A 27,387-nucleotide genomic window follows, 5' to 3' on the forward strand; every position below is an offset into this window, starting at 1 on the left:
ATGTTTAGAACTGCAGTGATTAATCGAATAATCGATTCGCCAACTATTTTGATAATTGATCGGTCTGAGTCATTTAAAAAGAAAGTCAAAATGATCTGATTCTAGCTTCTTAAATGTGAATATTTTCTGTTTTTCTGAGGATGTCATCTTGGGCTTTGTCAAACACTGATTGACGTTTTTCAACATTTTCTGGAACAAACAACTAATCAGTTAATCAAGAAAATGTTTAGATTAAATGATAATGATTGTTAATAATCATTACAGGAAACACTTGAAAAATAGGTCCAAACATGTGGAGTATATGGACATGATGTTTGGACCTATTTTTCAAATGACAAGATTGTGACAGGATTAATTAATCGATGATTGTTTAAGGATCACAGTTTGCTAACCCTAATTATTATAAATATATAATACCACAGTTATTCAAAAAAGAATCATGAGGATGAGGATATCCATGAGGATTTGTGGAAAAGTGCAGTAATCCACTGTACATAACTCATCTGTAAAATCAGTACCCACTCCCACATGCAGCACTGCTCCACTGGTGCAAGGACGCACCACCACTGCTGTGTTGGACTTACAAAGGACCGCTCACATGCTCATGCATCAAAACACTGGCTGTGCAGTCGTGAAACCGCCCTGCCTTCCCTGCTACTACCAACTAAACCTCAGCAGCAGCACAGCACAGTCTTATCTTCTCTGCGAGGACACAGCCAGCACAATTTTAATCATAAACCCGACCTCACAAATCCGTTTGTAGTTTTGTAATGTGGGGCGTGCGTGCCACACATACTACTAATCCCTGGATCCTCAGAGAAGGAGGACCATGATTTCTGGGACGGTGTTGCCAGGGGGAAGGTGGTGGCGCCTGGGACCTGTTGGAAATGACAGCTAAAGAAGGCGGATTGAAGCACAGGAATCACAATAACAGTGAACGTAGAAGATAGCGAAGAAACTCCCTCGCATCACTGTGTAAAGGGTGTGTGTGTGTGTGTTTCAGATATGTGACTGTGGCTTTAGCCTGATAGCTAACTAATGATTTCACTGTGAGCCGCGACTCGCAAGCTAACGAGAGCCGAGCTGAGTGCATGTGGGTGCATGCTGTGTGTGTGTGTGTGTACGTGTGAGTGTGTATCTATAGATTTTAGTGTCAATATGTGTTTGCGTGTCTGCGGTTGTACTTGTGTCGCTGCACTTGTCTTCGCCGTCCCCACCTTTCATGTTAGCTAGCATGCTAATTTGATAAAGCTAAGTTAGCTAATATTGGCTAATAAAAGAAATTAGCTGAGTGTGGGCGAGGTACTACTCCGACCATATTACTGCAAGTCAAATACTCTGCTTACACGGCAGCACAGCAGTCATGTGAATCTATCTAAGGCAGACTAATTTGCTCTGTTTTACGAGCTATTTAATTGGCTAATATGAACTGTTAGACGGCAGGCTGGCTTACTTGTTCGGCTATTAGCTTAGCAGCTAGAAGCTAATTGACCCAGTTCACAGGGGCAGAGGCCATGTTGTCATTCCACTCCACTGAACTTTGTTTACATTACATGTTTGGGGATTGTTACTTTCAGAGCACGCTGTTTTTATGATTTATTTAAAAAGGTAAATAAATAGTTAAATGTTTTATTAAACATTAATAACGCAGTGCCCTGCCACTTAACGCTAAATCCCTAAAGACTGTGGTTCTGGAATGCAAAATATTCAGTCCCTTCTACAGTAAAGTACATTTTTAACTCAGCCTATTTAACCCTTTGGATACACTCTAGGATTTAAGGCAGGCTAGATGAAATGTCAAAAAGCAGTTACTAGTTGTGTTTTGTTCAATGACTTGCATTGTTTGCAGGCTTATTAGTGAGTGGCTGTGATTTAGTTGAGATTCAAATAGAACAACGCTGATTACATGAGCAGCACACACTGGGACTGCCTGCTTCTAATCAGAAGAGGCTGCTAAACAGCACACTTTTAATGATAAGTTTTGTTATATCAATATGAAAAATAAAAGTCACGTGGTCAACAGGTGGTTGGGTGCATGAAGTTTTTGTCAGAGTAGATTTTTTTTCAAAACATAGTCTTGTATCAGGTTCATTGCCTTATTTTTAAAAGGGTTTGTAAGTTTTCAGAATTATGGTAATTTTTAGCAAAAAAATGGAGTGGAAAATCACATGATGCATATTAACAAATTTATTTATTTCAAAAGCAGTTAGTACCCTAAAAATATTTGTGTAAAAATCAATTAGAACTACTGTGTTAAAATTATTAAGAAAAATCATTATGTTATATTTTTGCTCAGACTCTATAAGTTGTGCATCTAGCTGCATTTTTATGTACTTGTGAAGTGTGTGACTGCGCTCGGACAGATATTGCAATTGTTATGATTCACAGAATGATCATTTTTGCATTACAATTTTATTTTCTCTGTAAAAAAAAAAAAAAAAAAAAAAGCTGTTGAAGTCATGATCTTGTGACATTTGTTGAGGTCTGCACCAAACACTGTGAATGTTTTCTCACACCAGAGGGGTGTACTGCGAAGTGAGATTAATGGTTTAGTGAGGTATGTTGAGTCTAAAGCCAGTGTTTTCACTGTCCCGAAGGTGGCTCTCTTTTACCCTGGCTAGATCACTGGGGTAACTTATGCTGAACTCATAAATAGGTCAGTAGTGGGTTAAGTTCAGAGTTTCAGATTAAATCAGCTGCAAAAACAAATGTAGGAATGCAACCAAACAAAACCATATTACAGCAGCACAAACTGGATGCACCGTGTTGTCATGGGAACCTCAGTTTCATGACGCAGAAAGTCATTTTGTTCCTGTTTGCTTCAGGTCCTATTAACACTTCAACTATTACACAGCAGATCATCCAAAAACTAAAATAATGATGAAGCAGCTACAGACACTTTGAATGATGTTTTTCTGCTTGACCCTGATTTGCTGTCATGTTTGTTTTCCACTACTGATATCGCAGCTCATAACACTGATTAGAAAACTGATCAAAGTATCCTATTTTATCACAGATAATATAATCAGTAACATTCATTTTACCTTGATTTGGCCAAAAACTAAAGTGAGTTCCACATCACCTTCATTATGGGACATAATGTTAAACCAACAGTATCATTTGAAATTGCCATTAATTGTTTAATTTGCAGTTGTTACATTGAAAATAGAAGGCAGACATTAAGAGCACATTAAGTAAGTTAGATCACTTTAATCATCAAGGCATGCTTGGGCTTTCAGAAGTCCGACTCGAAATAATTAAGTATTTATTAGTATCAGATTGAATAACTGGATGTTGATCAAAGCTGTAATTGCTACCACATTGTCACATTGTCTGCTATCAAAAATTAATGTTAGTTGTTCCCTGATGTCTCATGTTCCTTCAGAATTCATCAACAAAGTCTCATGATTCACATGCAGCAGTTTAAAACAAGGCAATCATTATACAGCCCTGAAAGTAGGAAGGCTCAACAACACTCCATGTGTCTCAATATACAGTAGGCTCTTAGATACATCCTGAAAACAGGTCAGTTATAACAATGTTATCTTGTGGGGTAATAGTCAGTAATTACTGGCACTGTGACCACATCATTCATCCTGTGTTGACTGTGTTAACCATAAAAACAGAGCCGTTAAGTTGTTAAATCCCTGAGGATATAAGCTAACAACCCTGCAACAATTTCTCTTTCCAGGGTTGCAGACATGGAGTCCCTGATGAGTGCGGTGGCACCGCGCTCCCCAGCCCCCGTCAAGAAGCTGTCAGAGGTGGACTTCCGGTCAGGGGCCACCCTGGATCAGCTGTCATCCCAGGTGTCCGAGCTGGTGCTGCTGGAACAGGGAGAGTTCGGAGACCAGACCGCCTTAGAGGTCCACACTGCCAAGGACTTCATTTTCAACATGCTCGGTATGTCTGCAAACACACATCTCATTCCAAACATCTTCTTGTCTTCAGTCCTCATCAAACTGATATGAACACCACCTGATCCACCATTTTGATGTAGGAATTTGTCACACAAAAAGCTAACTGCGACGGCAGTTTAGCATGGAGTGATATAACACAGGAAGGATATTCTCACACTGCACACATTGTCCATTCACCACTTAATCACTGTGAGAGCTCATTTCTTCTTTTGCTGTTGACCATTTGGTGTTAGAATCAAAATCACTTTAATCACCAGCTGTGATAAATGTGAAGAATTATGTTACTGTGTATTTTGGATAGTGAATGGTAATATTATGGGACGATGTCAAATATTTTTGTATTTAAGGAACAATATGTAACAATTGCACATCCAAAAATGAGTACTGCAGTCCAAATAATGAGTTGGAGCCATAGATGGTATTTTAAATAGGTTGAAATCTTATTTAATATATGATCTATGGTTGAAGTGAGTTGTCTCTGCTGCCCCTCCTCCCCACACTTGAGGAAGCTCAGGCAGGTTGCAGGAACACTGCAGGAGCGCAACATTAAAAATGGACAATAATGATAATGATTTGTTACTAGAAAAACATAAAAGAACATTAACACTTTAACACATCTACTCCTTCCAAAAGATTATTAACTATTTCTTGTGACTCATAAACAAACACTCTCTCAGTGAACAATAGACATTAATTTGAACTCAAGTTAACGTCAAACGGGCAAACAGTAGCACAAGTTGTGGACTGGAATAGAAATTTCAGGATGCCTGAAGCTGTGGTGTGAGAGTGTTTTAACTAAGCATGTTTCCTTAATCTTTGATGGTCATTTTATGATTTATTGCAGTAGACATATGACAGTTTTTTATTTTAATAGAATGTGATTTTAATGTAAGTACAAGACTCTGAGATAAAATTTTTTATTGACTGGAGTTCAGTTAACTATAACATACTTAACTACTTAGTGGAAGTCATGGGCATATCACACACCGCATGCACAAATTGTTAGAAACTGTTAGAAAACCTAGTTTAAAAAACTGCTCAATTAGGCATTCATACCATTTCTCAAGACTGTGTAGGTGTAGGACTGTGGCCGATAACGCGTTGATTGACATTTCCCTCATGAGAACTGGCACAGAAGCTAAGCAGTGTTGTGCTGTGGACAGGGGCAGCAGCACAGCATATTTTAGCCACCTAAAAAAGGACCACCTAAAAAATTCTGTTTGAATGTACTCTATATTTTGATTGCTTTGTCAGGCAGGCTTTTCCAATGCCGAACTCAAGCTGCCATCTATGCTGTCTTCAAAGCTACCAGACTCTTTTGACAGAGGAAGTAATTTTACTTCACAGACCACAGGAGTTTGTGGACAACCGCTGCCTTGGTCAGTTAGTTTGTGTTATTCTGTTAGTTCAGATCTGACTTCTAACACTACTTGCTGCAGAATTGAAGCAGTGGTAGACCAGCAGTTGCCATGTTCTTTGAGGCAGAATTATTGTTTTTGTCGAAGGAGTCATGAGTGATATAACAGCTTCAGGTCCTCATTGAGATTGCCTACAGCAGAGACACGGCACAGTGAGGCGCCACAAAGCAATGCGATATGTCAATTCTGGAGCAAGCTGCAGCCTGGCTGAAAACATCAGAAGTACATGTCTCTCTGGTCAACGTGTGATTCAGCCCCTCTGCTGTTTTCTAATCGCACATTTAGCTGAATTTTGTAACAGCATCATGAATTTACAGCTTTTTATGTTTTTCTGGATAAACAGCAGACCTGTCCTGTTTGTTTGCTCTGCTCAACACAACTGACAGAAATATGCAATAAGTACATAATTGAAAAAAATACAACCGTGAACATGACTAATGCTGTTTCTAATAAATATAGTGGATGGGCAGATTGTCATTCATCAGCAAATGTAGAAGAGAGAAATGAGAAGAGCTGGGAAGCATGGGCTCGCATATTTCATCATTTATCAGAATCAGATCATTCCTATCAGATATAATATATCATCAATATTGTTTATGGTACATTATCAGTGTGTTTTCATGCCAGATTCGCTCGCAGAGCATGGAAAAAATAGAAGAGACGCTGAATCTATCTGTACATACGGTCCAGTTGACTAACATGGGTGCTGAATGGAAGCAGGCAGCACTTCATGGGAGCTTCAGTGTGCTGTGTGTCTCTGGTTAGATTTCTAAGACATAATTTGTGAGATTAAGCAGGAACAGAAAGGATTGAGTGGGACAACTGGTATGGATTTTTTATGATTGGTTTGTGCCATTAGTTGTGGAAATTTTGTTAGAAATGTCCAAAATAACAATATCACAATATCAGGGGAGAAAACGTCATGAACAATATTTCAAATTTGGATTAAAACTAATTTGTAATTCTAATTTCTTTTCATATTCTTACTATTAAAAGACCCTGAATTACATACATGGAAGGCTGTTGTGGGTTTGGGTTTTCAGTGGCTTTAACACAGATAAAATGAATACATCTGTCTGTATTGTATATGTTGCGGTCTATTCTTTACCCCCTTTTCCTTAGTTTGGAGACGTGCATGTTTCTAACCTTTTTTATTTATCCAGGGTAAATAAAGCAATGAGCAATCTTACCCTGGAGCAGCCTGCTTCACACTCGCACACTATTAGACATGTTCTCACTTAGAAGCTGCCCAGTACATCCACAGTTTGATCGGTTGGCTTCTGAACATGCCTGAACACGCAGGGAGCTGTGCTTTCACTCAGTACAATTAATTTAGTACATCATGCTGTTTTTGCTAGTCATACTTCTCTCTGTGTGTTCAAACGTGTTTGCAGTGATAAAGGAGACTTCAGTAAGAGTCCCGTAGTAGATTCATTGCATTGGGAGGCTTTTGCAGCATCCTGAAAAGGATAAAATATATGAAAACACTGTGCTTTATGCAAAGTTATGCCAAAGGGAAGATGGAAGTGAAAGGTCTAATTATGGCAAGTCCTGCCTTCACGTTCTGCTCTGTATTTCATTCTTAAAGTGATATTTTTCATTCGTATCTGAGATGTAATTCTGCTCTCAATCTGTAGCATCTCAGTGGTCGTTTTGGATCTCTCACTTTCTGTCTGCAGAAATGTGATGCCAAATTTAATCGGAGCAAAAAGGAGAAAGCTGTGAGATCTCATTTAAACAGGATGAGACAGGGTTCTCTTTTGCAGACTCATTCTATGACTCAGGTTGTGAGGCAGCGCGTGTGACGAACATGATCAACACTGTAGACTAAGCATTGAAATGATGGACCAGGTACAATATCTTCAATTTAATCCCTTGACAGACACGTTTATCGCACGGTTGTTGTTGTTTTTTCAAGCATTATATGTGAAATCAGAGGCTTGTAATTTGCCTGAGTGGATGTAATGATTTGAAACTTGCACATTTGGCGTCTTTCACATGCAAATTTGCTTCTGTTGGAATTCAAGCACATCCAGTAAATGATTCATGCTTTTATTATGTGGTGCTCAACTCTGTGTGTCGTCCATGCTCACTGACTTTCATACATAACCTGAACTACTGAGAGGTGGAAGCCGTCTCAAATGCATTGTTTTTTTAAATAGTCAGTTGAGAGTAAAGAGTGAAGTATGTTTGTTTGTCCAATAGGTGGCACTCTCCCCCCTCCCTGCTGTCCCCTGTCATCCTTGTTCTCTCTTGTAACTATCACTCTGTCCATGCACGCTGGAAACAAAACATGTTTGGCCAGCATCCTTGAAGTTTAGTCCATGTTTTTTTCTTGTTTCCTGCTCAACTCATTAAAGTGAATTTCGGATTTTTCTGGCAAGAGGTCTGTGCTCTGCTCAGCCCAGAATATCATAAATCACAGTTGTGCTATCATTGTCAAATTAGTAATATTACATTGGTTGACAGGCAGATTTCAAAATAGCTTCACCCAGGGAAAATTCGCACAAATCAAAATGACACCCAGGTCTGTTTTTATTATTTTAGGCAGAGAGTCATTTTTTCTGTGTAAACTTTCAACTTATTTTAGGTATTATTCTGCCTTTTCCTGTGTTCGTATTTCATTTTTCATGATTCTGGTGCAAAGCCCTCCGCTTCCCACTTTTTGTCTGCTCCCGCTCTCTCTTGGTTGAGAATCTCCCAGTAACTTTTTTTTTTTTTTTTTTTTTTGCAGTTTTGAGGCTGCTTTCTGTGGCATAATCACCAATGGTTTGCTGTTTTTTTTCATACCCTGTGCCTCACTGCCCCGCTGTGACAGCTCTGACTGTGAATAGGAGAAAAAAAAATATATAGTTTGGTGCTTTCAACACAGGCAAGACGGGTTTGTGTTGAATTCTAGGAATATAAAGTTAAGTACGCGGTGGTAGCTGCATTAGGAGCGATGCCTCTCAAGGCCCCACGGAGGATGAAAGGCGCCGCCGAAAAGCAAATATCATCCTTTTGATGGAGGGGGCCTTGTTACGGCATGCCGACCTGCTGGAGGAGCTTCGTCCTAGCGGTACAGGTGTATGTGCGTGCAATGTGTGCATGGATGCTGACTCTAGTGTCTGTTTTTGCCAGGTTTTTCTAAAGTTTGAGCTGTAGAGGGATCCCCACTGGGCTTTTTGCACACTGTCAGGGAAAAGGGGAAAAAGAAAAGAGATTAAACTGGCACACACACACACACAAGTGCACCGAGTGAATTTCTTCACAGCCTGACAGATCCAAGAAGAGACTCTTATTTACCCTCCGTTTGAGTAAACACTGTGGTTTGCCTTCAGGCAAGCGTGGTGGGCGCTACTGTATATATCTTTTTGAAAAACAAAAGTCTGATGAAGGCAGAAGTAAAACCATGCAACTGGTGGAGCAGAGGATCGGGTGCTAGCTCGGGCCAGACATAACCCCTAACCCAACTTTTCAAAAGTTTGTTAGCCAGCTTGAGAGAGTTCAGTTCAGAGTTCATCTTGCCTCTCACGTCAGTCAGTTTGGATTCTTTTGATGCAAGTTTTAAAAGTCATAAGCGCTGTTCTGTCTCAGTGAAGGCTTTGACAGGTTTTGATTTTGGAGAATTAATTGTTTTATAAAGAAATGCTCATAAACAAGTCTTTCTCTTCATACAGTATGCTAGATCTTCACTTTGCCCACTTCTTGCCTCCCTGACGAGCTTCTTACATCAGCCCCTTTTTGTTTTCCTCAATTCTTCACACTTAGGCCACTTAGCTTGATGCACATTTAGGCTTGAACAGTGATAAGTGGAGGCGGTTAGACAAGAGAGTGGTGATCAGCACCAGAGTGTTGTTTCCTCCAAGTCAGGAGAGGCACAAGTCAGAAGTTCACCTTGAGCTGTGATGAAAAATGAAAAACAAAACCAAACAAAACAAAGCCTGTCTGCGTTTGTGTGTATGTGTGATTGATGTTGCATGAGGGCCTGCATATTTATTAGTCTCACTGGAGTCTCAAGATTTTTCTCTGATTGTTGTGGCTCAAAAAGAATTTGCAGTTGTTCCAAAACATGGAGATACAGTTTCCAAACTTTTTTTCATATTATATAATTGTCATAATTTCAAATACACTTTATCATGTATACTTGCCATAGAAAATGTCATAGGTAGCTAATAGGGGTGGACTATATAGATTACATCTCTCATCATAACATAGATACTGAAGTAAATGCCTGAAAACTCAGTGTGCTTCATAAAAACTGCTGCTCCTTGATATGAAATATTGCAGTAATGACCTTATACAGGCAGAGATGTTAAACTTATGTGTTTTTCAACCCTATTTTCCCTTACTTTTGTGTCTAAGTTACTAATGGGGACAACAATTTTTGAAATTGGTCTAGTAATAAGGGAGAGCGCTGCAGCTCACAGAAGCGAAACCAAGCTACAACATCCCTTTTGGAAGCTGCTTACCATCAGAGTTCACTAAAATGCTTGTTTTTGCCACTGGCAGGCTCAGATTGTTATTATAGGTGTCAGACAACATTATGGAAAGGATTGCCACAGAGATAGACATTATTTTAAAGAGTAAGATATGTTTTGTTTTAACCAGAAACAGCTGTTTCTGTGCTCTGGCCAAACTAACCTGTCGCCCTTTGCCTTAACATCATCTTCAGACTCAAAATAGAAACAAAATAAAACATATTGGCTCATCTTTCCAGTTTCAACAATCACAAGCTCTGGTTTGGTCAAAATATACCCTTTATTCACAATGTTAGATATGTGAAAATATCAGTAAAGCAGCGAGAGGGATGTCAATACATCAAAAAGCAGAGGGGAGAAACAGTGTGTACTGCAAGAATATTTCATATCTACCTTGGTGAATTAAGTGTTTAATTTGACCAAACAACCGTTGGAACTGTGGAAAGGTGTTTTTTTTTGAGTCTGTCTCTGTGTGAGCTCTACAGAGACAGAAACCAAGCACTTTCAGTGGAAGTGTGCAGTAGTTCAGAGGGATTACACTGTAGCTGAGTTTTGCTTCTACCGGCTGCAGCACGCTCCCTCAATAGTGGACCAATTTCAAAAATTGTTAGAAAAATAAATTGGTGTCCTCATTAGTCACTTCGGGTGCTTTCACACCTACCTATCTAGTTTGATCCAAACTAAAATACAGGTGCGAAACCTCCCCCGTACCATGGCCTGAACAAAGCAGACAAACATCGGTCAGGTTGATCTTGGTCAGATTAAATTCAACCATGGTTTGGTTTGTTTCTAGTGTGAAAAGATTGGAACAGGATGAAAAGGAAGGGAGTGAAGTTGAACATGGGGAATAAGGTTCAGGTTGAAAAATACCGAAGTTACCCTTTAAAGCTATGACTAACTATGTCTTTTATGTCATAAGACAGAATTGCAAGCATCTGAAAGTGCCTGAAACTCCTGCTAAAATGGGTTTATTTTCTGTTTATTTAGATGTAATTCTTGATGCAACTGCATTAAAAAAAAAATTGTAAAATTGAGCAGAGTTTTCTCTGTGCACTGTAGCCTTTGATATTGGGTGTATTTATCCAGCACTGAATTTCTCCTCCCAAATGTTCTAACCTTTTCAAGGCTGCACAAACTTTTATGCAATGTGATGCATATTTTATTTTGGGAGGAAAAAAAAAAATCCCTCCTGGTTAAATTTTAACTATCCGAGTGGCAACTTTATCCCCTTTGGGAGAGCAGCTCACTTAGCCAGGCTAGCTGCTAGCCTGCCGGATCAACACAGCGTCTGGCCAGTCTCCCACTCCGGTCCATTATCGCCGGTGGACTCACAGCTGGATTCTGTCTCCACTGCTGTGACTTCCCGCCTCACTAGAGGAGCCCTGCTCTGGTGCTCAGGGCTCAGTTGTTGTTGTTTTTTTCATGCAGGCTTGGGACCGGGGGCCCACATGGCTGCTCTGGCTGACTAATTCTCTGTTAATGCCATTTTGGATCTGACAGCCTGTATTCATGCGGCAGCCAGTCCAGCTCCATGGCACTGCAGCAGTAAATGACTGAAGTGTTTGTATTTGATTAGGTCGGCTTTGTTCAGTTTTCATCAGTGCGCACACACCAGTGCTTAGCAGCATAGATGAGATTCATCCTGCCTGCCATAAATGATGGTCATTGTTGCTCACTGACACCTTTTTTAGCACTTTAGCAGCATTAAATCTTAATTGTTGGAAAGCTGGAAATGAATGCAAAACAGAATTTAGTTGATGTTAATTTTCCTCTGTTCACCACCTCTATTGAGTAAGGCACTGTGACAAATCAACAACTGTCTGTGATTTAAACACAGTAGAGTGGCCACAGACATCACATCATTCATTAAGTGTCTTTCATGGTATCTAATTAAATAGGACTTAGGGAATGTGGCGTGTTCGGTAAGAAGTGTTTTGACATTGCATGACATATTATCTCCTCCGCTGCTCATTTTAATAACCAAGGCTGACATCGTGATTTTTGCTCTTTCATAATCACACTTCAAGTATTCCTGAGGCGAAGAGGGAGGAATCATTCGGGTTGCAGCTGTCAACTGATAACAGTGTCTTACGTGCAGACTGTAGCTGTCTGAGCTGCTGGAAAAAAACATTTAAAAACTGAATGTTTGCCACACACCTCGTCATCCACACTGACACTTCTCAGTTATCCTTAAAAAAGTTTTTTTTATCATGCGTCTTGGAATGTTGGAGGGGCACAAAGTGACATATATTTCTTGCCTCCTTTCAAATAATTGATGTGACGTTTCTGAAAACATATTAACTTCAAATAGCAACACTTCCAAATGTTGGGTGTTCTAATGGACACAGCGACTAAGCCGTAATGTAAAATTCAGGTATGATGTCTGCATCAGTCAGTGGGTGTGAGATTGAGCTGAAGTCATTCAGCCTGTACCTGCTCACCCAGTGTGGCGCAAAACTGAGTGTTGGACTCAAGTTTTTAGGTTCGAACACGGTTGAATATTAACATGAAAATGTAACACAGATTGTCCACTATAATCTCCCCCACTGTGCGACAGGGGTGGAGCTACTGTCCACGTCTAATCTCACATACCACTGGACCCATTAGCCTTATATTTTTGTGCACATTTCTGACTTTATGCTCAAACCTTTAAAGTCCTGTTTTATTGACTGCTCTGTTTTATACTGCCTGCTGACTCCTCACTCCTCCTAACCAGCTGGTAGGGGCTGCAAGTCATCAACAACTGCTTGGCCAAGCCTTGCCTGTTGGTCTGTTCCACATTTTGACTTTTGTTGAGGCTCATAAACTGACATCTGTAGGAAAAAAACATTTTCCATAGAAAAAAATACCTTTTATGTCACGATTCCCTAAAGTTAGGGATAATACAAGATGAATAACTTTGTTTTGTTAGCTTTGCAGCCATCTCTACAATGTATTCTGCACAGTTGTCATATTGGAGTGTTTAACGTCTGCTTGTAACTAAATTAGAAGTGCTGACTTTGTTTACAGTCTGGTTAGCAACTTCAGACACCAGAGTGGAGCTAATCTCTGTAAACAGATCTGCTTATGAATACAGATAAAATTTTACAAAGCTAATAAAAAGCTAAATCCTTGTCAGATGATAGCTGGTGGGTTTTGAGATTGCATTTTGGCCAATGCACTCCACCTCTTTTGCTCCCCATAGGGACTGTTTCTCTGCATGTAAGCATACCCCACACAAATGGACACTACTCAGACTACAAACGGACAACAATTAAAAACTAGAACTGATACAGAAATCTTCTCCTTTGCCTACAGATTCTGCATTCATGTGCAGATATCTGTTCATAGAGATTAGTTAGCCCAATTTGAGACATAGTTGATCTCTTAAATGCACAATATGTAAGGGTCTCTCACATACAAGTAGTGTGAGATTATTATTATTATGGGAATTGTTTGCTTAAACATGAAAATCTGACCGGACTCATGCAGAAATCATGTCAGATGAGGTAATGTTTTAATAATCTTATATTTAGTTCTGTTCGGTGACCTCCCTCATCACTCTGTTGTAACTGATGTATCCTGTGTTTTCCTGGAAGTTTTAGCAAATAGCTGCTAGTAGGAACTGCACCATTGTCTTTTTTTTTGTGTTTAAACGTTGTTGGGATAATGTAAATACAAAACTCAATAAAATATATAGCATTTGTTTCGCATTTAGACATTTAAATGCAGAAATGTATGGTTTGAAAAGGAATGGTAAAAGTCAAGACCAGTTTCTCAAACGACTAGGCTACCCTGCTGCCCTAAAATGTAAAAGTAAACTTGCAGTGACACTTTTCTCTTTCAGTGATAATTGCCTGTCATTTAGCAGGACATGGTATCACAGTGTAGCTGGCATCAAAGCAGCAGTGAAGAGCTGGAAGACACTGACAGCCTCCTGCCTCCTCTCTCTCTGCAGGTGGTTTAGACACACTGTCTGTCACCACTCTGAGCCCTGTTTGTCGTATTAAACACATTCACAAACACACACACCAGTGTACACTTGCATATACACACCTGACTCAGTGGTCTAACACCCCCCCCCAATCAGATTAAATTGCAGCTTCTCCATTCCTCCTCTCTAAAAGGCCTATTTTGAGCTAATCTCCTGCCTTGATATGAATTCATAAACAGCGAGCAGGCGGAATTGCTCACCTTTCAGCAGCTCAGTTGTCTGGGATTAATCCCGCTATTAGCGTGCGAGGTGAGGCTGCAAGAAGTACCGGGTGAACAGCACAGATAACATCCGATGGAGACTATAGCAGCAGTCAGGAGTCATTTGTAACGGATTGAATTGCTCCTTTTGGGATGAGGCTGCTTTTTAAGATTATTGTTATGGCATGATCAGCGGCTGTATTAGAGTTTTATTGTCTAAAATAACAGAAAGGTCACGCAGAGGTAGAGGATGTGCCACAGTAATTGTAAATTTCATTTTGACACAGACAACATTATCAAGGTGCCCTGAACAAGAGCCTCTTCCCAGACTGTTTCACTGGAGCTACTCGGTACTTAAACACTCAGCATCTACATTCAAAATGAAGATTCTGTTACCACTGCTTAACTCTGAACAATGATTTGTTGATTCAGGACTGTAGAAAACTGAGCAGAGATTTAATAGGAACATGTTGAAGCTGTGCTTTTGTAAACACAGTGGATATGAAAGCATTTCTGTATCTCAGCAAAAAGGAGTCAGATGATGGTTTGTCTGAATCAAAACAATTAGACAATTTGTAAGTGTTAGACCCTTGCAGTGAACTTCAACATATTTCTTTAAAGGAGTTCCTCATTGTCTTATTTTCTGTCCTGCCATGAGTTAGATGAGAAGATAGATACCGCTCTCATTATCTGTCTATTAAATATGACACAGCAAGGCTTCAGTCTCGACTGGTTACCTAGCAACCTCTTTGCGATGCATGACACGACTCCAAGGATATCTTTTTGTTTCCTTGCAAAGAAGTCACAGTTTCTGGCCAAGAAATATGCCATAATACCATACTTCCATACAAACATGCTTTTTAGTACATTAAAACAGTGCGTGAGGAGGGATGGGGACTGATAAGATTTTATCGATACCAATGGCATTATTGATTCTGCTTGTTGATCTGATTCTTTATTGATTCCCTTTTTGGTTCCTGTGGGTTTTCTGTGTAGAAAAAAGTCGTTTTTTATTTATTTTTTTTTATTGTTGTTGTTGGTATCATGTGTAAGGTTACATGAGGCTGAAACTGAACTCTTTTGCATGTGTGCAGCCTCCATGGAAGAACACCCGCCCCCTCTGTAGATATGTATAATATATGTTCATGTGATTATATACCCATGAAAACAATGCATGTAACATTTCTGTCATATTCTGCCAAATGTTCCCCAGAAATCGTACACACTGGATCTTTAAGGCTTCAGTTTGTACTCTGCTCTTCTATGTTCATGCATTAGGCTATTTTTAGGACACAGGGCTCTATTTGAAATTGACCGCGGGCTGAACAGTGGGTGGTAAAAGGTTAAATGTCAGCCATCATCACCGGCTCAACCATGTTTCCCTTTCCTCCGTTACCGATGCTGAAAAACTTCAGCAGGACACTGAAAGTTGTTTTCAGCCTGGTAGAAGTGGATAAATACACAAAATGCATAAATTCAGGGGTTGTTCAGCTTATCCGCGTTCATACACACATTCAGCAAGGTGTGTGGATATGGTCAACCATCCACGGATAAATAAATGTGAGAAATAAATGCAAAAGAATGTGATCACAGGCTTTGCCTACATCTCAGTTGTTAGAACAGAGTCCCAGTTCCCTCCCTCTCTCTTTCAGCGTCCCTCTCCACCAGCAGCATATAGAAGTCATCGGCTTATTTAGAGGAATCCCATTTTCCAGAGAGATTTACAGAGCTATTTTTGGAGTCTATCAAACTAGAGGTGTGTGGCAGAATATTTTTCACTCAGCTCTGGCTGTGATGAGAAAGGACGTCTTTCCCATGATGCCACCGCTCCGCTTCAGGGGGATTTCTCAGCAGTGTCACTTTGTAGCTTCATTTTGAAAGCGGGCATGTCTGAATGCCCTCGTGAGGGTATAGAATCGTCTGTGTATTCGGTATAGGTGTGTGTCTGTGCAATTTGCTTTCTTTTCAGCAAAGTATAACTCTACTTTTCTTATACTCCTCTTGTAAAGCATTGTAAAACCAACTATAGTATAAAACAAAATTGATGCGATTCAATTCAAACACCAGGGACCTTAGATAGATTAGTTAGATGGCCTCTTTAATATTATATATATTAAATTATGTGGACATGCTGGATTGATTCAGTTCAGCAGTGTGTAATAACAGTGATTGTACTGTCCAGTGTTGTTAACACTCCTAAGACAGATGACAGACTCTTGTGCAGATAAATGATCTATTGATTTTGAGGAAATACATTTGAAATGATGACATTTTACTGATAAATTTTTTCATATTATGAGGCAGAGCAGAGCCTTAAGGACTGTCCTGCCCCACTGAATATATATTGAAGGGGAAGCCCTGCTATAAATAAATGTGTTTGTTTCTCAAGGTTTGGACTCCATTTCCCCTAAACCTCATTTATCTTTGTCTAAAAGAGGTTTGTTTCCTGTCCTCCCCTCCTTTTCACTTTAAGTTTTTAAAATAGAGCTTACCCTCCCTTATTCACACTAAATACGCATCTTAGTCACCACAGTAGTGAAAGCTGGAATAAAATCCAGGAGTATTTTCTTAGCAAAACCAGTTAGTGCTGTACATTTCTTTTAAATAAAATGTAAAGAGTCGGCAGTGGCTGCAGATCTTCCTGCTGTTTGTTTATGGTAATCATAGTTATCTCCCAGGATTAAAGTTGTGATGATTTATTGATGTTAAAATCAGATATTGACTTCTTTTTGCAGCCTCATCTCCCGGGGCAGGTCATTTCAAAGACTCGAGCCAAAGCGTGATTGCTCTCTGATTGCAGCACACACATGATTTCTAACCTTGAAAGTTTGGTTCATGATTTAACTGTAGCTGGATGTTTGAGTATAAAAACTTGCCTTATTTGTTATGATGTAATTTTGAATTAAGTTTTGTAAATATTCAACTGGTAAAGGAGTGAAAGAAAAGAATGTTGTTCAGGGTTTCACATTAACCATGGCCCTGTCACTCTGGTTACTCTGGTTACTCTGTGTTTCACAAACATACTGATTCCTTTGTGCCTTTTAGTTCAAAATTCCACAAAAATGGGGAACAGTACTTGTTGCCAAGTACCGATATGTTGTGGATAAAGTATGGGTTTACTAGGCCTACTCAAACTGATAATGCTATGCACATGGATGCCTTATGGATGGATTTACTTCAGCGTGCTTCCTGGCTTGGGTTGCAGCAGGATGAATATGTGAATGAATGAGTGGTGCATGTTAAAGAAATGCAGTTTGTGGATAGGAGTCATGTTAAGTTACCTCTGATGAAAACCTGAGTTTGGTACTTCATAATCAAAGCTATTGATTAACTAGATAAAATGGGACTTTTATTGTGAAGAATTTATAGGAAATTGAGTGTTTATTTGCCATTTTATGGCTGCTTGACTTGAGGTAAGCTCAACTTTGTTAAAGACGCGCCTTCAGCCAGGTAGCCCCACTATAATGCAGATGCAAATCCCTGCTCTGCTGCGCTGATGTGCCGAGTTAAACCGAGTCAAACCAGGCCAGCACAAGTCTAAGGAAAAGGGGTATTGGTGTGAGTCAGTGTTTAAGAATATTAGACCTAGTGTCAATGCCTGCTGTTGTAGATAGGTATGCTTTACTATTACCTCTGAGACTGATGGAGTAACCAATAACCATCAGATAGTCAATTCACACACATGGATTTTGGTCTAGTTTGAAAATAGCTCTTATCGGAAAACTTCCCTCTAATGAAAATCTACATTCAAAGACATTTCTTACAGGATTAGCTTTAATCCGTGGCTGTGAAACCAGCCTAGACTGTCTCCATTCCAGCTCTGTTCTCACTCAGTGTGTGTCAAGTGGCATATATGTTGGAGTGGGTTCATGTGTGCGTCTATGCATGTGTGTGTGTGTGTGTGTGCTCACTGGCGAATACCCAGTAAAGCGGCGTGAGACTGACGATTTGAGAGTTTGGATTAAAAAGTAGATTGTGTTCCTTGGAACAACCTCAAACTTCCTGCAGCCAGTGTGGAGATTGAAGAAGCCTCGCTAATTGATACAGTTTTTCCTCTGCACTCCCCTCTCTAACTGAGGCCCCTGCTGAAGAGATAAGATGCTCTTTATTCTCTTTTTCATCACCCCTTTCCTCGCCCTCGCCTATTTGACCCAATTTATCAGTGGCAGATAAAACCCAAACAAATCAGAGGCGTCGCAGCTTCAAACTCGTTGCCCTTTGGCTGGTGTCTGATCTGTTCCACCCTCTGACGTTGTCTTTCTCCCTCTTTTTTCCTCTTTGACCTGCCCGTCCAGTGTTTCCCCCTCTTTCTCCCCTCTTTTTTCCTCTTACAAGTCCAACAGATTTTAAGTACTGATAACTGATTAGTCATAATTTACTTAGCAAGTTGCACCTCAGACAGAGGAGAGATGAGCTAAGTATGATGGACTACTACAAGTTTTTAGGTTATTTGTCACATTCTCGTTATTGCTGATTAGTGTTGTATTTGACCTGTCACTCAACCCTACAGTGTTGCTTTAATCACCTTGGACAATTCCCCAAATTATCTTCTAACAAGCAGTAGTGCTGAAGAGACCATGACAGGAAATTTTGGTCTACAAAGTTCATTCAGACCTCTTTAATAAGTTAGGGCAGCAGGGAAGAGGAACTCTTTACCAATTAATATCAGAGGAGAGTAGCACTGACTTTTTGAATTTTAAATCTAGTTTAGTGATGTCTGAAAGAAACTCTGACTTGCAGTTATTGAGGCAGGGTATATGTAGTGCCATTGCAATCAAATGTTTTAAGTCTGCTGTGAAATAGGCTTTTAAAGATTGCAGTTATACTGAGGGCAGAGGTTTACTAAACCAGGCAGGCATGTTAACTTTGGCTTATGAATCCAAAATAGGTCACCAACATGATTCCTGCAGATCTGATGAAAAATATTTTGTTTTGAATGGTGCAGTTAGCGGGGGAGAATTCATCTGATGCTGTGGATGTACGTGCAGTGTATTGTTGTGCGTTGTTTCTTATTTCAGGAGTTTATTTCTACATAATTCTCTGCCTTATTTTGCTGTTTGGTAACAAACTACTTTAATCTGCTCACCTTGATTGTCCTTTCAATTCGTCATCTCCCCACACTCACACGCCTACACCACTGTGACTTCACACACACCGGGCCTCACCCCACCCGCCTCTCTCTGTTTCACAATCTCTGAACAGTGTGTGTCTGATCTGTTGACTTTCTTTGACAGCAGGATGTTTTATAAAGTCACCCAAGAACACAGCTAACTTTCTGAAATATTTTTACCCATGATTCTGTTTTTTCAGCAGAAGACCCTTGTGTGAAGGAGACTATTTGTTAACGATGGACCTTTTAAAGCACTTAAAACCCACATAGTACCAAATACCATTGATAAAAACTAGCAGCACTGACAGAGGAACTACATAAGTAGATATTTGCTGCATTGTGTGCATATAGCAGCTCAAACAGGTGAGGGAGGTAGAAGGGATATTGTCCACTAATCAGTTGTGCTTGTTTTTGCTTTCTCGGAAGGATGAAAAAAGAAAATTCCAAAATTGGTTGCGAAATATACTTTGGCGTTAACCCAAATAAAGTCTGTGTGTGAAACACTGCAGAGTGTAACATCATGCTGTTCACAGACAGGTCTACTGTCATGAGTTTGGGAGAGTGAGAAACAAAGAGAGGGTTGTGTCTAGAACAGACCGCAAGACCCAAGAAAGATTGTGTGACAGTGATCAGAAGTACAAATCTTGTCAGAGTTTAGCAAATCAAGGGTTACCTTCGTTTGATGTCCAGTTTGTAATCATCATAAATATCATCAGATGCTGCCTCATCCCCTGACAGGACATTTTCGTCACACCTTGTCGTGATTTACAGCACTCAAGAAAGTTTTCTACATATTAATTCTGGTCTTTGCTCAGCCTGAAATGAGTAGGCTAACACTTTGATAAAGTGGAACATTTGCTACATATTTTAAAGTACTACAGTGCATTCTAGCAGGTACTTGGTGCATGTGTCATGGGAGAGTTCACAGGCTGAAAATCCTGAGGAACTTTATCGCTGCGGTTTAACTGCTCCGGATAAAAACTGAGCTGCAGTAGTCTACTCAGGAGATGAGCTGACTCTGCTGAGAAATCCGAACATCCAAAGATGCGCTGTCATATATATATATATATTTTTTTCTTCCTCTTCTATTCGACTGCTCCCCCAGTGGTCGCGTCAAGTGAGGAACTTTCATTTTGCCATGTTTGAAAGCAAAGCACCGGAGAGAGCCTCATCAGCACATTTGACTTTGACTCCCACTTTAGTCGCTCGGTTCATTTTCAGTCTCTGGATGTTTTTCCCCAGTTCCCACCTGTTTTTTTTATATTGCATCAAACTGTTTTGCCCTTTTTGATGTAGCAAATGATTGTGTGGGATTCCATGAGTGGAGATGCTGCTCTCGCAAAGGGATATGTTCCTCAGTCAAACCATGATTGGTTGGTCATAATTTATTAACATGGGTACTTTAAGGACAACTTGCAAGGATGGTGTAGGAGTTGCCTTAGATTTAGTGGTTTTATCACCTTAAATTTCCCAAAACTTTCTACTGATGCCACTTTGTTAGCATCAGTTTTCTTTTTTAGCTGGCATTTTTCTTATTTTTCACATCCAAACACACACTGAAGTACACACACATGCCTCAACATGAAAACATGTCACCAAGGTTCTGTGCCCATGTAATTGGATCAGAGGAATCATGTTAGCAGCTTTGTGCCCCCAGCCATGGCCTGCCGGCTTGGTCTGCTGCCCCTGTTTCAGCTCCCTGCAGCCACTTAACTGCCCTGCTGGGGATAAATACTTGAGCTCCAGCTCTCACAATCTCTCCCCAGCGAGAGGTTTTTTAAGTGTCCATGCTTTACCTTTGACCTATCGTAGCTACCGTCTCAGTTAGCTTCAGTGCAGCGCAGGTTTGGCCGTAGGATCAAGCCTTTCTCAGCTGCTCTTTTAAGCTGGCAAAACGTAATTTACTTGACTCTAGTACTGCGACTCCCACGGGCCCCAGAGCTGGGGAAGTTTACAACACAGCTAAGTAGCCATAAAGGGATTTGGAGGCTCGAGTTTCTCTCATATAAACTGTCCAGAGAGGAGAGTGAGGAATGCTTTTTAGCACTCTGGAAAATGATGGTGCAGCCGGGCCTGAAGTATAATAAGAATATAATAAGATGATCGTCTGATTGCTCGTATTTCTCGCCCCACCACACTTCCTTTTAGTGATATTGCCATATTCCCATATCTTGGCAATTAACTAACCAAACTGAAAAGATATGACTCAAGTTGCAATAAACTGGGATTATCCTTAAAGTAATTTTGCTTTGCCTCTTTCCTGCTGAATTTTAACAGGTGGAAACTCTCAGCCAGTCATTATGTAGATGCATTATGACTGTAGAGAGTAGCCCAGGGCAATAAAAAAACAATAATATTGTCAATGACCACTTCATCAATGGCAGTAAGAAAATGATTCAATAAAATGTTCAATAGTTTCAATTAAAATGCAAACCATGCCATGAATACACCCGAGCCCATAAGCAGCCCATCTTACCCCTTGATAACGGAGCGGGCTACAAGTGACACACAAACAACCAATCGTTTAACAGGTGTGTTGTTCAGTTGCACTATCGACATGTGACACAACTACAGAAACGGTGTGGAGTGAGAAAATGAGTTCAGACAGTGAGAAAATTAGGAATTAAAAAGGACAGGTCAGCTTGCCGTTATGGAAGCTTTTTGGTTTTCTTTAAGTCTATTACCTGTGTGCCTTGATAAATAAAGTGTTTAAATTCAAAGTAAGGCAGTAAAATTCAAAATGAAGTGGTAAAATTCCACCATTTCTCTCTTGGTCGTTAAAAAACGACTGAAATGAAAGTGATATTGTGATAAAGTTTTCAGCTATGTTGCCCAGCCTGAGTTAAGTTGAATTTTATTTATGTACCCCAATATCACAAATCACAACTTACCTCAGGGGGCTCAACAATCTGTACAGTGTGCAACACCCTCTGTCCTTTAGATCAGTGGTTCTCAAATACGGCTCTGGAGACCCCGAGGAGTCTGTGACACTCTGCAAAGGGGTTTGTCAGATTCATTCATTTTAATCAATCATTGTGAAATAAAAAAAAATATTTGTACATTAATGGTGTCTCTCTTGATCATATTCAAGCCACTGTCTAGGCCTGTGTATACACACACACACACACACACATAGCGTACTCTCTACCACTCTAAAAACCATTTTAGAGTAGTAGAGAGTATGTAGTGTATGGAAACTAAAATGGGAGCTTTGCTGAATACATATGTGGGCGACCCATTAGATTTATCATTAGTGTCATGTGGTCAGCTGTGGCTGTTAATATCACACTCCTTCTTGTGTCAATATCAGTGCGGCTCAGACTCATAAATATATGCAGCACCCTCACAAAACAAACCAAGCCAGAAATTTCCCAGGCTCACCCACTTGCTGTTTTCTGTCCCAGTGCGTTCGCCAGAGCCGGCATGCTTACTCTGAGCTTGTGCGTGCATCTGAATATGAAATGCATTTTAATGTGTGTACGCATCTGTGAGCGGGAGAGAACACTCCTCAAAACCTTTCTGCTCATTGCCCCTCGCTTCAGTTCTGCCAGCAGAAACACTTTTCCACACACACCCAAGGCTCTGAATTTGAATTTTGCTGACTCTGATTGGGTCTCTTCTTCAACCCCCAACCCTTGCAGGCTTAGTCCAGAAGGTAGACCAGCGCCTCCCGGTGGCCAATGAGTACCTGCTGCTGTCAGGCGGGGCCAGGGAGGGAGTCTTGGACCTCAACCCTGAGGACCTGGGGGACTATGCCAAAGGGGCAGACTTTGACCTTGACTTCACCTTGCTTGTGCCCGCCCTCAAGCTCCACGACCGCAACCAGCCAGTCACCCTGGACATGAGGCACTCCCCACCCTGCCACTCGTGGCTCAGCCTTCGCCTCTGCGACTCCAACATCCTGTCCCGCTGGAGCATCTGCTGCCAGGAGGAGAACGGACTGACCGCTGAGGAAGACGAGGAGGAGGAGGGAGAGATGGGTAAGCAGAAAAAGTAGGGTAATCATTGCAAGGGCAGAGGAAGGAGAAATTGGTAATGAGGAAGAGGAAACGAGGGAATAAAAGGTGAGGGGAAGAAGTAAGGGAGCAGGAAGAAGACGTAGGAAAATAGGTAAAAGACTACAGCGGAAGGAGAATGGGTTAGAAAGATGAAGAGATAAGTGAAGAGTCGAGCCGTGGAATAAGACAGCGATGAAGGTGCTGTAGCAGTGCAGAGTGGAAGGAACGGGACCTGATTGAATTTTGTTCATGTTTCACTGAGATAATTCGATGCATGATAGTGTGATGCAATTTTACCCACCGAAGCCACGGCAGAGGCTCCTTCTTATGACTCCCCAGATAGGTGAAACGAGAAACGCCTCCCCAGGAAACACACACTGAAGTATTTATGGCTTTAACTTCACAATCGAAAGTTCAAGATTACACGGGGGCTTCCCAGATTACACCGCAACATCAATCTGCCACACGCTCGCGAGTGTGAAACTTCCGAGATGAGAAAAAGTAATGACATTTATTGATATGGATCTCTTTAATTTCCAGCCGTTTGGGAAACACACTGGCCACATTTTCTGGTCGTATCAAAACATTTCCCACAGGATCTTATGTTGCTGTATTTGTTGTAGCAGGATGGGGTGTTATGGTTAGGATTAGTCAACAGCAGGGATGTATATCACACCAAAATGCTAACTAAGGGTTACAAAGAAATGGTTTTCTTTTGGACTGCAGCATGCCTTTGTTTTTCTTTTTTCCAATTAATCTGGGCATAATATTTCAATCCATTTATTCAAGATGCAGGACAACAAGGCTACTTGTATAGTATATTTTACCTGAGATAAATATACCAAACAAAATGATTTCATGCTGAAATCAAAAGAAAACTGTGCAACACAGTCACAAAAGATACATTTCCACCCAAAGCTCCTGGACCTTTTTGTCTCAGGAACTATTTTCCAAGGAACTGCAACTTTAGGGCTGAATAAAAATCCTTTAACGCTTCTACTGAGCTCTCAGTGAGGCTTCGAAACACCAAAAAGGGTCTTTGGGTCAGCTTGAGTAATGTTTTCATAGTGGGAATTTAGTGTTTCTGGCACTTTGTTGGTTGAATTAGTTTTTATTGGAGTCCTGAAACTTTATTAAATCTTAATTTAACTACAAGATTAAAAATTGTATTTTAAAGGAAGACCTGTCCAAGCCAGTCAGCACCAAACACGCAAAAGTTCAGACAGAAACGCAAAGGAAGACAAAATACAATAAGCATGCATTGAAACTCAAATTAAAGAGAAAATTCTAGGAGTCAGTTTTGTAACCAGGGTAAACTAAAAACATCAACATCCCAAGAAATTTGCCTCTTAATTCTTTCATTTTGGATTTAAAAGCATTTAATGAGATTAGTTCTCTGAGTTTCAAATTATTTTGCAATACACACACTAGCCTAAGTACTTTTGGGTCAGACTACTTAACACTAAATAACAATTTAAGTGCTATTATTTTCATCACCTTGTGAGTTTATTAAATCTGATCTGCCTGCTGGAGAGACCCAGCATTCATCCTTCTCTGTGTTGCTCAGGTAAAGGCTCCATCCCCTCTCTGGGCTCTCCTCAGTCTCTGGACGGATGCTACTTCTCTCCCACCCTGGTGACGGACTGGTTCTGGGGGGTGGTGAGCGAGGCTGTGGAGGAGCTGAGGCGCAGCCCCCAGAGAGGCATTCCCACCCCGGACCGACTTGAGAGGAATGGACCCCTCACCACCATCATCCTGCAGGTACAGATGGGAAACAAACAGTCCCGCGCTGGTATGATGCCAATTTTAAATCCAGCATTGTTTACATCCGTGTAGCATCATATCACTAGTAGAGGTCACACTCTCCACAGGTAACTTTTGAGCGGTGCTCTGTAATTGCTTGTTTAAAGAAGCCATTTTTGTGGAATACATCAGTATTTGAGCAGAATGTAGCCAAATGTTAAGATAATTTTCAGGAAAGCGTCATGCAACAGTGTTCCTCCTCTGTTCTCCCTGCAGGCAGGTTCCAGCCGGGTGCTGTACGACCTGCTGCCTGTGGTGTCGTTCCGGGGCTGGCCTGCTGTGGCTCAAGGCTGGCTGACCGCCAACCACTTCTGGGATGGTAAAATCACAGAGGAGGAGGCCATATCTGGCTTCTATCTGCTGCCCTGCTGCTCCCCGCTGGGTGGTCGGCCCGACAGGGAGTGGAGGCTGGCATTCTCACGCAGCGAGGTGAGGGGATTGTTAGTACAGTTTTTATTTTGGTGTCATGTTTGATTGTACCTTGTATTAGGTTTAAAACATTGGTACAATCCCATCTGCTTTTCTTTCTTCATTTCCTTACCCTCATTCTTCTCATCCCACAGCCTTTGTTTATCAAATGTTCTTATCACGTTTAGAACTATCGCTGGGTTGCACCAACAAGGTTTAATAATGACTAAGGAATAACTAATAACTAAATTAAAGAAGATTAAATTTAACCCTCCCTTTTTTTCCCGACTGTGTTGTTGTTTTTAATCCTTTATTATTTACCCATATTGCACCATTAATTCAGCCAGCAAGTTTTTCTCAAAGGAGAAGAAATTAAAGGTTCTCCGCTGATCCTTAATGAGTAGGCTAAGTAGGCATACAAATGTTTTAGCTGTGCTTGCTAGCAGACAATATAACATTTTGTAAACTTTTCAGTTAGCTTGCAAACAGTGTAACATCCTGTAAACACTATAGCTAGATAGCAAACAATAAAGTTACAATTAGCTGAAAGCTGATGGGTTTTCTCCTAGCACACATCTCCATATTGATTATTCTCATGTAATTGTGCAACAGAGCTTTAATTAATTTAAAATGTGGGTTTACTCTTTTTAAACCTAATTGTGCTGAACTTTCATTAGAGCTAATCTAAATTAACTTAATCTTTGTTGGTGTAACCTAGTCAAAGACTTAAATCCTGTTCATACTTAATTTGTTGGTCCTCTGTTTCTCTTATTACCAGGTTCAGTTGAAGAAGTGCATCCCCTACCCAATGGCTCAGGCTTTCCAAGCAGCCAAAGCCGTGTTGTCTCGTATCCTGGCCCGTCCACGTACAGGCCTCAGCCTCTATCACCTGCGCACTCTTCTCTTCTGGGCCTGTGACCGACTTCCTGCCGCTTACCTAAACTGCCCTGACGCCGACACCCCTGGCCGCCTTCTGCTGGGCCTCCTGGATGACCTGGCTCATTGCATCCTGGGTAAAAACTGCCCAAACTACTTCCTGCCACAGTGCAACATGTTGGAGCACCTGACAGACAGCCAGGCGCTGCTTGTTGCCAGGAAACTCGCCCACGTGCGCTCAGATCCCAGTGAGCACCTCCGGGCAGCCCTGGACCAAGCCCAGCAGGCGGGCCAGCTGAAGAAGGAGCTGACGTCCAGCACCAACGGCCACGGCTCCCCCGGACACCACCCTGCCAACGGCATCATTTCGCCTTCGGAGGACAAGCTGGCGCAGCGACTGCAGCAGCTGGTCACCGAGAACCCTGGAAAATCCATATCCGTCTTCCTCAACCCAGATGATGTCACCAGGCCACACTTCCGCATCGATGACAAGTTCTACTGACGCAGACACGCTGCAGAGAGGATGTGTGGAAATGTGTGTGTTTAGCTTACAAACACACTGTGAAGATGCTCTGAGATGTCACATCAGAGGGGACGGGAACTGAAAATCAGGCAGGTGTTTTTCTTCTCGACACCGCAGGCCTGAAACTGGAAACACGCCTGCTGTTCACCATCCTGAGGCTGAACAAAGCAACAAAGCCTTGCTGCTCGACTGACTCCTTAAACCAAAAACACACAATGTCCTACTACTGACAAATGACGTCCAATTTGGCGGTCGTCGCACAAAAGACCTGATGTCATCCAGCTGTTGCCACGGAGACGGCCCTCTCCTAATGAGCTGGCCTTAATGAGACTTATCAGCCAGGGCTACAAAGACGAGGGCCAGCTTTAGTCATGTGAAATAAGTCCAGTGGAGATCAACACAAGAAGAGAGTGTGTGTGTGTGTGTGTGTGTACAGTATGTGTGTATATGTACGCCTAAGGGTTTTCACATATTACTTACACTTCTAAAGACAGCGCGAGAAAAGCTCCTTGATTGCTGCGTTTCTCTGCTTTTTATTTCAGATCAGAGTGGGCGATGGCTGAATTAGAAAGGAAAAACAAGGTGTGGCTGATGTAACTGAATGTAATGTTGAGAGGAGAACTGCCGAGTCTTTGAACAAAGAGTCTCTTTTCTCTGTCAACTGCGTTTTTAGCCCACTTTTTTTGATCCCCACGCCT

General features: G+C 41.1%; 1 protein-coding gene across 2 annotated transcripts; it reads left to right on the forward strand.

Moving 5' to 3' along the window:
* Nucleotides 1-584: 584 nt before the first annotated feature.
* tmem102 (transmembrane protein 102) lies at nucleotides 585-27,387 on the forward strand. 2 transcript variants are annotated; one of them, XM_084712191.1, is made up of 6 exons: nucleotides 585-982; nucleotides 3,692-3,903; nucleotides 22,723-23,061; nucleotides 24,647-24,840; nucleotides 25,099-25,311; nucleotides 26,069-27,387. In XM_084712191.1, exons 2-6 carry the CDS (start codon nucleotides 3,702-3,704, stop codon nucleotides 26,666-26,668), a joined length of 1,548 nt encoding a protein of 515 aa, XP_084568317.1. In that variant the 5' UTR covers nucleotides 585-982; nucleotides 3,692-3,701; the 3' UTR covers nucleotides 26,669-27,387. The 2 variants fall into 2 exon arrangements, with proteins under 2 accessions (XP_084568317.1, XP_084568318.1); XM_084712192.1 differs by lacking the exon at nucleotides 585-982 and adding an exon at nucleotides 2,646-3,525.

Source organism: Lutjanus erythropterus, chromosome 23 (assembly GCF_056507025.1).
Source record: "Lutjanus erythropterus isolate fLutEry1 chromosome 23, fLutEry1.hap2, whole genome shotgun sequence".
Taxonomy (NCBI): domain Eukaryota; kingdom Metazoa; phylum Chordata; class Actinopteri; order Lutjaniformes; family Lutjanidae; genus Lutjanus; species Lutjanus erythropterus.